Consider the following 8,751-nt stretch of genomic DNA (forward strand, 5'->3'; position numbering starts at 1 on the left):
GTCATGCCTGTTTTTCAGGGTGTCAGACACAAAAAGGGGGGGGGAGGGCTGAAGAAGTAGTGGGGCTGGAGAGAGATGCTCGTGGAAGATGGTCTGCAGTGTTGGGTTGAGACTTGGACTTGCTTGTTGTCCTTTGCCCCTCTGCCTCCTCCCCTGCCATTGTAATAGCAGAAGAGACAGAAGAGAAGTGGGACTAGAGGGAAAAGAGCACACAAAGAACGAGAGAAAATCCATCTTGGGATCCTTCTCTGACACGCATAAGCCAGCGTGCAAAGCATGATCACGTTATGTGACATACTAACACAATTGTTACTTTGTAAACCATCTTACTGTTTTCATATACCTATCTGTGCTTTATTTTATTTTATTTTATTTTTTTTAAGACAAGATTCATCTCCCTAGCTTTGTGGCCCGTAGCAGACAGGCTGTTACTTGTTCCGGGACTGTCATGGCACTAGCTTTGTACGTAAAATAGGAGTTGTGCTCTTTATGAGGCAGCCTAACTTGGTCCCTAAGTTTGTATTTGTCCCTTGAGCTCACAGCATTACAAAACACAGCGTGTGGAGAAAATCCAAAGAGAGACGTGCTTTGGGGTTATTTCACTCTTCATGTTCAAAACATTTCTGAAGATGATAATTTTGCAAATTGTAAGTTCCACACAGGCCGAGAGCCCTGGGGAGGGGGCGGTGTGGTATCAGCACTTAGGTAGAGCTAGGGACACGTTCTGCTCCTGCCAGTCATTTTACTTAAGCTATTACGAGTCTTTAGGTTATCCAGACAAATCTTACGACACATGTGAAAGCCAATAACATTTTCCAATATTAGATTTTAAGTCTGGTAGCTCCAAAGCTTGGCTTCATCTTCGTGCGCGTCTGCACAGGTTGTCGGCCGAGTGCAATGGGGTTAGGCTGTACTCCTTTAACTTGTTTTCCCCCCTCCCTTCTTTGGAAAGCTGTATTTCACGAGATCCTAGAAGGCAAGCGGGGAGGCCGCCTTGTCGTCTCGCCGCTCGCTGCCCTGCGTGCGGGCCGTGCGCCCCGGCCGCGGGCCCCCTGCGCCCTTTTACCTCTGCGACTAAGGCGGCGCCGCTGCCCTTTGGCTTCCAAGCTGCTTTTGCAGTGAATGCCCACCAGGGGCTGGCGGCCGGCCGGGAGGTTTATTTTTAACCGAGCGGTCACAGCAAACCCGCCGTGCCCCGCTATCACCCTCCCGGCCTCTGGAGGCGCTGCCGCTAAGGGCAGCCTCCCGCCGCCCTCGGCCCGCCGGGCTCCCCCTCGCCGCCGCCGCCGCCGCCGCCGCCGCCGCTGCCCGTGCCCGTGCCCGTGCCCGTGCCCGTGCCTGTGCCCGTGCCCGTGCCCGCGGCGGCGCGATGCTGGCGGCCGGCGGACCGGCCCTGTGGGCCGCGCTGCGGCGGCCGGCGCCCGCCGGCTTGGCCGCCCTGCACTGCTCGGCCGGGCGCCGCCGCGCCGCCCGCGTCGCTGTGGTGAGTAACGGCCGCCGGGCCGCCAGGAGGGGGAGGGGGTGGGTGAGTTTTTTTTTTGGGGGGGGGGAGGACATCCGGCTGCGTCTGGCTGGCGGCGGGGGCCGGGGGAGGGTGTAGCCGCCGTTACGCCGCTGCTGAGGCGGGAAGCGGAGCGGGCTGCTAAGGCGGCTGGCGGGGTGGGGGGGGGGGGGAGTGTCGTCGCCGAAGGGCGTCGGCTTGATGGCGTGAAGGGCGAAGAAACGGCAGGGCCGCGCTGGGGGGAAGGAGGCGGGTTTGGGGCAGGGGTGTTTTGCGGCTGGACGCAGCGCAGAGAACCTCGAAGGCCGCTGCTGGCCGGGAGCGCCGCGGGCGTTTTGGCAAGGCGCAGCGTTTTACCTGCAGACTAGGGAACAAACGTCGCTGTTGACATCAGCGGCGTAAATTCCTGAGCGTGGCAGGAGGCAAAAAAAAGCGTGGACCTTGCGAAATACATTAAAACAAAAGCCAAAATGCTTTTCTTTCCCCCAGACCTATAAATAAAAAGAGCAGATAAAAAGAAGCCAGGCTGTTGAGGGCTGAGGATGGAATAAAGGTAGAAAATAACCCAGGTTCCCTTCAGAAATTAAAAGCTGCTTTGCCCGAGATTTCTTAGAGGAGGTGGAGGATACTGAGAAAGAGAGCAAAAGCAGGGTAGCTAATGGGGATGAGAATACAGATGTGGAAATCACCCCACCCAAGACACACGCAAAGCCTCCAAATCTAAAACTTCTCAGGGCAGAGGCCTGGATGTTCTCCACTCTTGATTTCAAATTTCCTCTAGCAAAAACTTTAAATAAATCTGCTAAGAATGACTTTCTGATTGGAGAAGAGCAAGCGTATTTATGTCGAGAGAGAAGAACAAGTGTATTTGCAAAGGAGGAGAAGAGCACTCAAGAAGATAGTCCTGTCAGTTTAATCTCCGTATTATGCCGGCCTTGAGAACGTGTTTTGGAAACAAAACAAAATCTTAGCACAAAAAAGTGAGATTGTTGTGTTGAAAGGTACTGGTGATGTAAGGCTGGAGGTTGACATAAGTATGGAAAAGGACGGAAGCCTTATACAAGAGGGAGCTGGGCGGACTGCTGCAGTAGAACAAGACAGAAGGTAGTCACTCATGCAAGGTCGTGCAGCTGGGGATTGGTAACAGTAACTTTTTCTGTGAAGTGATCACTTACGGTTTTCAAATAATGATGAGGAGAGAGAGCTGGGTGCATTACGCAGTAATGATATGGCTGTTTGCCACCAAAGTGGTTTGATAGCAGGGTAGACCAGCCTAATTCTAGGCAGTGCATGTCCCAGAGAAAGAAAATAACGTCACTTCTGAAGGCAGTGGTGAGACCTCCGCTAGATCGTTAGTCTCTTGTGCTACGGAAGATAAATGAAGAAAGCGGTGTGGGTGAGGAGATGGAAGTCCGTGGCATGAAAGGAAGATTAAAAGAGCAAGCAGTTTGTTTAAGCTAGTGAAAGGAAGGTTGAGACAAGCTGTAGTTTCCCTCTAGAAATATTTTGGGGAACGTGAGTTGGCAATTTAACCTAAGGGACAGTGGACACACAAGAACTAATGAGGAAGAACTGGCCATATTCATGAGTAATTAAGTGGGTAGGTTCAGTTGGAAAGTAGAAGGAGGTTCCTAAATATCGGAGCAGTGAGATTTTAGTTAGGATTAGCAGGGACCAAAAAACTAGTTTTAAATGAGATGTTACTCATTTGGTGAAGGTGATTGTAGGATGTCAGGCCTGTGATAGCTGAGGACTGGATGGTGTGTCTGAAAGCTCCTTTCAGTCCCACGTTTGTAAATGTGACAGTTATAGTTGTGTCTGTTTATGTGTCTGCAATTAAAAACTTATTAAGCTCCTGAAAATAGGCAAAACCAGGAGGAGAGAGAATAAAGTTAATAAATGGAGATTCTTCCACAGGATTTTCAAAACCCACCACAATTATTTATATTTCATTTCAGGAACTAGAGAATTCTTTAGCTGTTTTTTTTATTTTGTTTTGTTTTTGCAATCACTTTTTTCCTTTTTTTTTTTGTGTTAATATTTTATCTCTCCTACTTTATGAAAGACTCCCTCCACTCATACAAAGATAGCTGATTGCTTTGTGTGTTTTATGCTCCTGTGTGTATAAACAAACAGAAGTTGAAAATTTGAAATCATTATTACTGTGGTAATAAGGAAAAGTATGGCTAATGTAGCATACTTGGATTATTGAAAATGATATAGCTACTGATCTCTGATGTGGATCCTCAGACAGAAAGTCAGCAGCAGGTAAAATAGCATATCATAAATGCAACCTTGAAGTGCATTTTTATCCTACTACTGTTTGTTGTGTGTCCAGATGAGAATGTATTTCACAAGGATAAGGACGCCTCATAAATAAACTTATGATATTCAAAATAACCCACTACATGCATAATGAAAACACACCTAAGACTATCATGTCCATTTATCAAATCTGAGGAATAAATGCAGAAGCAAATAAAGTAATATTAGTTATATCTGAGACCCGTGTGTGACAGATAACTATAAAAAGGGTATACTGGTTGTGCAGTATGTCAAACTGCAATACCAGGGCTAGCAGCTTGATGTTGACTGGCTTGATAAAGACCTTGTTCCTAAGGGTGTGGATTTTTTTTTTTAATCTCACAGGGTTTATGAAAGATTCTGTAGGAAATTTTGTATCACCTGAAATAATTTCTTAATTTTCTTACTGCAGGTCCTGTCCGGCTGTGGTGTCTATGATGGCACAGAAATTCATGAGGCCTCAGCGTAAGTTGCTTTCTGTAACTGGCCACCAAAAGTACCTACCTGCTTTACGTTAGAACGCTCTGAATTCAATTCTGCTTTCCGTGGGCTGTCAAAATTACCCTGACAGATTTGTGATGGTTTTTCTTCATCAGCCCATGAAGCTTCACGGTTTTCTCACAGCTTGATGAGAAATCAGGCTGCTTCCTTGCAGTACACAAGGACTGTCCAAAGATCCAGCACTTCATATGCAATGCCAGAGCAGTAAGTTTGAGAGAGAGTGTCGTTCCTTCGGGAACAGCAATTCAGTTTTCCAGAAACAAGCTTAAGCAAGATAAATAGGGACTTAATCACCTTGAGCTTTCATTCCTGGTCCTCAATCAAATGCCAGAATTGTTAATATTCAAGCTGAATTATTAATTCAATTCAATTCTTAGTATTTATTTCTAAAAGATATTTGACATAGACCTAGGTTAAATATTCACCTAGGTGTGCTACTTGTGGGACTCTTCTGTAAGCCTGAGGTCTTGCAATTAGAAAGAAAATTTTTATTGTTCCTTGTATAAGAGCACTGAATGATAAAAGTTGTTGTCACTAGCTTGTCTGTCCTGTCCCTGCCTCCAGATTGACTTTTTTTTTTTTTTTTTTTTTTTTTGCTCTGAACTCGAGTGTTATATAGAATGATTTTGCTGCTTCATGCTCAGTATGTTTTGGTAAGAGTGGGATTATTTCCTCCCCTTTTTTCAAAATTTGGTGGAATATTTCTAGCAAGACTTAGGGGCCAGATAAAGCCTCTCTTCTAAGGTTCTCAGCGTGTTTTATCTCTGGTTTTGTAGCATACTGGTACACCTTAGTCGTGGGGGAGCTGAGGTTCAGATGTATGCTCCAGATGTTCCTCAGATGCATGTCATTGACCACAGTAAAGGGCAGCCAGCTGAAGCTGAGTCAAGGTAAGAACCGTGCTTAATCTGTTCTGTGACTCTTGGGTCTCGGTCTCATACAAGCTAGGAGTTCTTCAGACGTAGCATCCTATAGGTGATCTTGTAGCACTTGCTGACTGGGTTTTATGTAAGCTGGCATTTTGTTGGGAGAGAAGGGCTTGAAGGCCTTTTCTGGAGATGACTGTATGCTATTACTATATCCCAATGCCTTCATTTTCCAGTAGCAGTGTTCTAGAAGCAGCTAGAGCTTCAATTATGTGGTGCCACTGTTCGTCTTGCTTCTTCCACCGCTGACTTCCCAGCCAAATCTTTCTTTTTGCTCTGTTGTGCACAAATGCTTCATTTGTCTCATTGTTTAATTTCTGGTTCTTCAAGGAATGTTTTAGTGGAATCTGCAAGGATTGCTCGTGGTAAAATCACAAGCCTGGCTAAACTTACTACAACAGACCATGATGCTGTGATATTTCCTGGTGGATTTGGAGCTGCTAAAAACTTGTGAGTGCAAGTAAATATTGGACTCCTTCCTTATGACTCACACGCTAAAAACAGCAAGCAATAAATGGCTTTCTCTAGTACATATGTAACCCTACCTAATTTACTAAGGAAAACTCCTTTCAAAGTGTTGGAATTAAGTGTTCAATGTCATTCATGTTGGTTTCCAGTTCTATTTCTTATTGGCACTGTCGCATTTTAAGTTTTCCCAATGACATTGGTCAGAGTTTTAGAGCTTAGATAATGCATAAAAAGTCATTTTCTCCCTACCCTTGGGCTGTGGTGGTTGTTTGGGGGTCTTACTGAGGAGTGCAAAGGTAAAACTTTGTAAGTTTTGGGTATTCCTGGTATTTTCCTTCTGTTTCTTCATATCCAAAGTGCCTGGCTTCCAAAAAGTCCTGTCTTGCTTTAATAACAGTAGAACAATGACTGGCTCAAAAAAAAAGTGCCATGTGTTAGCCAAGTGGAAATCATGTGTTAACGTTCTGATTGTCTTGTTACTGACCTGTCCTTTCGTTGGCTTTGAAAAGCCTTTCCTGCTCTCTTTGCGTGTTTTTGGTCCCTGATAAAATTGCCGTTCTGCTTCTGAGTAATCTTAGAAAGCTGATTTGATAATGCTTATTTCTACATATTTATCTTAAGTAAGGAGCTTTTTGACATACTAGAGCCTTAGAAGAGCGTCACTTTCACTTAAGTAGTGCTGGTCTCCTACAGCATTTTTCAGCGGCCTCTTAGAAGCTGCTGCTTTTGTGATGGCCCTTGAGAGCCAGTCTCGGGGCTGGTAGGCATCTCTGTTTGTACGTTTGTGCTGAGGTATGTATAAAGTTTCTCCTTGTGGCAGATCTACCTTTGCTGTTGATGGGAAAGATTGCAAGGTGAATAGCGAAGTTGAACGTGTCTTGAAAGACTTCCACAAAGCAGGCAAACCTATTGGGTACGTATATAAATTGTAGAGGGGCATTTATTTGATAGTGTGAATGTGGAGACAAAGTATGTCATGTGGAAATGTACAGCTGTTAGTGCTGGAACTAGAAAAGAAATGTTCAGTTTCAGAAATGTTCAGTATCTAAAGTGTTTTTCAAGATGTGTGTGTGTAGGTGTTTGTGAAAGATGAAGCTAAGAACATGTTGAGCAGAAGTTGCCTTTTGATGTCTTTCAGATTTGTAAGAGCATGTGCCTTTGCATCCTTTCAGTTATGACTAGGTTTTGAAAGAGTGCCATCATGGAATCTCTCTTTTATAATTCTTTTTTTTAACAGTCTTTGCTGCATTTCACCAGTGCTGGCAGCAAAGGTTCTCTCTGGTGCTGAGGTAACTGTGGGGCATGAAGAAGAGGAAGGTGGCAAGTGGCCTTATGCTGGAACTGCAGGAGCCATTAAAGAACTGGGAGGAAAGCACTGTGTCAAAGAAGTAACTATATCCTTTCCCATGAATTTCCATGCTGAGAGACAACTTAGTAGTGTGTTATTACAGTAGTAAATACATACAGGATCTGTGCTTTTCCACTTAGTGTTTAGTGGGAATATATAGTGTATATAGCATGTGATATGGTGCATGATTTGGCAACGTTGTTTCCCTCACGCAGCTGCACAGTTAGAAGTAGTGCTCAGCTGTTTCCGTAGGACACCTTTGGACACCCAGTAACACAGGCAGGCCGGAAATGCTGGGTGAATTTGCACATAAAACTGGCATGAGTCACAAGTGGTCAGTTTTCTTTGAGACTTTTTTCTTTCTCCAAAGGCTAAAGCTATGATCAAACAAACTGTACAGTTTCCTTACAAGCAGTAAGTTTCCCAAGTTTTCTTGCGTTTCTGAATAACGTTATTCCCACAGATTGCTCTTGCAGTGTTTGTATTTCTGGCAAAATAACTTTCAATATTTCAGATTATAGGTTGCAGCTGTTTTTTCAGCTGGACAGTGATATATTTGGAGGTGCGTATTTAAGGGGTAGTAGAATGGTAAGGTTTTGTCAATGGCAATATATTTTGCGGATAGCATCTGCGAGTGAGGCATAGACTGTGTTTTCCTTAACTCCTCTTTACGAAGCTCACGTGGATGCAAAGAACAAGGTGGTAACTACCCCAGCATTCATGTGTGAAACAGAATTACATAACATCTTTGATGGCATTGGAGCCATGGTAAAAAATGTGCTAAAATTAACTGGCAAGTAAAGTGACTATTTCTAAAAGTAAAACTCTAGAAATGTTTGAATTTAGGGTATAGTATCAAAAAAATGGACCAATGGAAACATTTTCACCTGCTTTTCCTGTTCACGCTCTCATAAGTGCTGATATGAAACTGATTCTTTCCCAGCTGTGGGAATTTCCAAGTGCTTTCCAGGAGAGGGGCCTGCAGAACGGCTCGCAGAATATAAGCAGTCTGGCCTGAGACACAGAGCGTTTCCTTGAGCTTTTTCAGCTGGAGAGAGCTGTGTGGATGTGTTCGGAAACCGTTCATCACATGGCGCAAGGTCAAATCATTTCCATGAGGGCAAAAAAAGAGTAAAGGCCTTTCCAAAGCTGAGGGCAGATGTGTTGTAGGGACACAGTAGGGGGAGTGGCGGTGTATCTAGTGGGCTAAGAATGGGAATAGAGAAGAAATAGTGCGTGGTTCATGGTTCAGGCAACTGGGCCCGTATCTGTGAACTAAAAGCCAGAATCAACTGTGGTGTAGCCAAGGGAACAGACATCTTCCACATCCTCATGTTACCTCAACATTATTTAAAACATCTGTGTTCTATTTTTCCATTTTAAGGAACTCATTTCCGCAGAGGAGCCATACTGAATATTATCAGCAGGATACATCTTATGTGTCACAATACTAGCATTTGGAAAAATCCATTGGCCCATTATAGCTAAAAAAGGACTTGAAATGAAAGAGAGAATAATCCGCTGATGTGACGCACAATTTTGTAAGATAATGTCCATGTTAAAGTAGTTGCATGGTTAGCAGTGGACAAAAAACAAATCTCAAGTTATCCTCACTTTCCTCACTTTAGGGTGATAAAGCTTTCTCCAAAGAAATATTGAATGTGTGAAAGAATGATGTATAAATAAATTAATTTCTGCCTTTA

General features: G+C 44.2%; 1 protein-coding gene across 1 annotated transcript; it reads left to right on the top strand.

Annotated features, from left to right (window-relative positions):
• Nucleotides 1-1,369: 1,369 nt before the first annotated feature.
• Nucleotides 1,370-8,751, top strand: GATD3 (glutamine amidotransferase class 1 domain containing 3). Its single transcript, XM_068915701.1, has 7 exons — nt 1,370-1,483; nt 4,218-4,270; nt 5,083-5,196; nt 5,563-5,682; nt 6,521-6,613; nt 6,938-7,094; nt 7,721-8,751. The coding sequence occupies exons 1-7, from the start codon at nt 1,370-1,372 to the stop codon at nt 7,847-7,849; spliced, it is 780 nt and encodes a 259-aa protein (XP_068771802.1). The 3' UTR covers nt 7,850-8,751.

The sequence above is a fragment of the Struthio camelus genome, chromosome 1 (genome assembly GCF_040807025.1).
Source record: "Struthio camelus isolate bStrCam1 chromosome 1, bStrCam1.hap1, whole genome shotgun sequence".
NCBI lineage: Eukaryota > Metazoa > Chordata > Aves > Struthioniformes > Struthionidae > Struthio > Struthio camelus.

Excerpts from the sequence above, each read along its gene's own strand:
- GATD3 (XM_068915701.1), top strand. The coding sequence starts at position 1,370 with ATGCTGGCGGCCGGCGGACCGGCCCTGTGGGCCGCGCTGCGGCGGCCG. Across the intron at positions 1,484-4,217 it reads GCGCCGCCCGCGTCGCTGTG|GTCCTGTCCGGCTGTGGTGT; the intron begins GTGAGTAACGGC and ends TTCTTACTGCAG. Across the intron at positions 5,197-5,562 it reads CCAGCTGAAGCTGAGTCAAG|GAATGTTTTAGTGGAATCTG; the intron begins GTAAGAACCGTG and ends TGGTTCTTCAAG.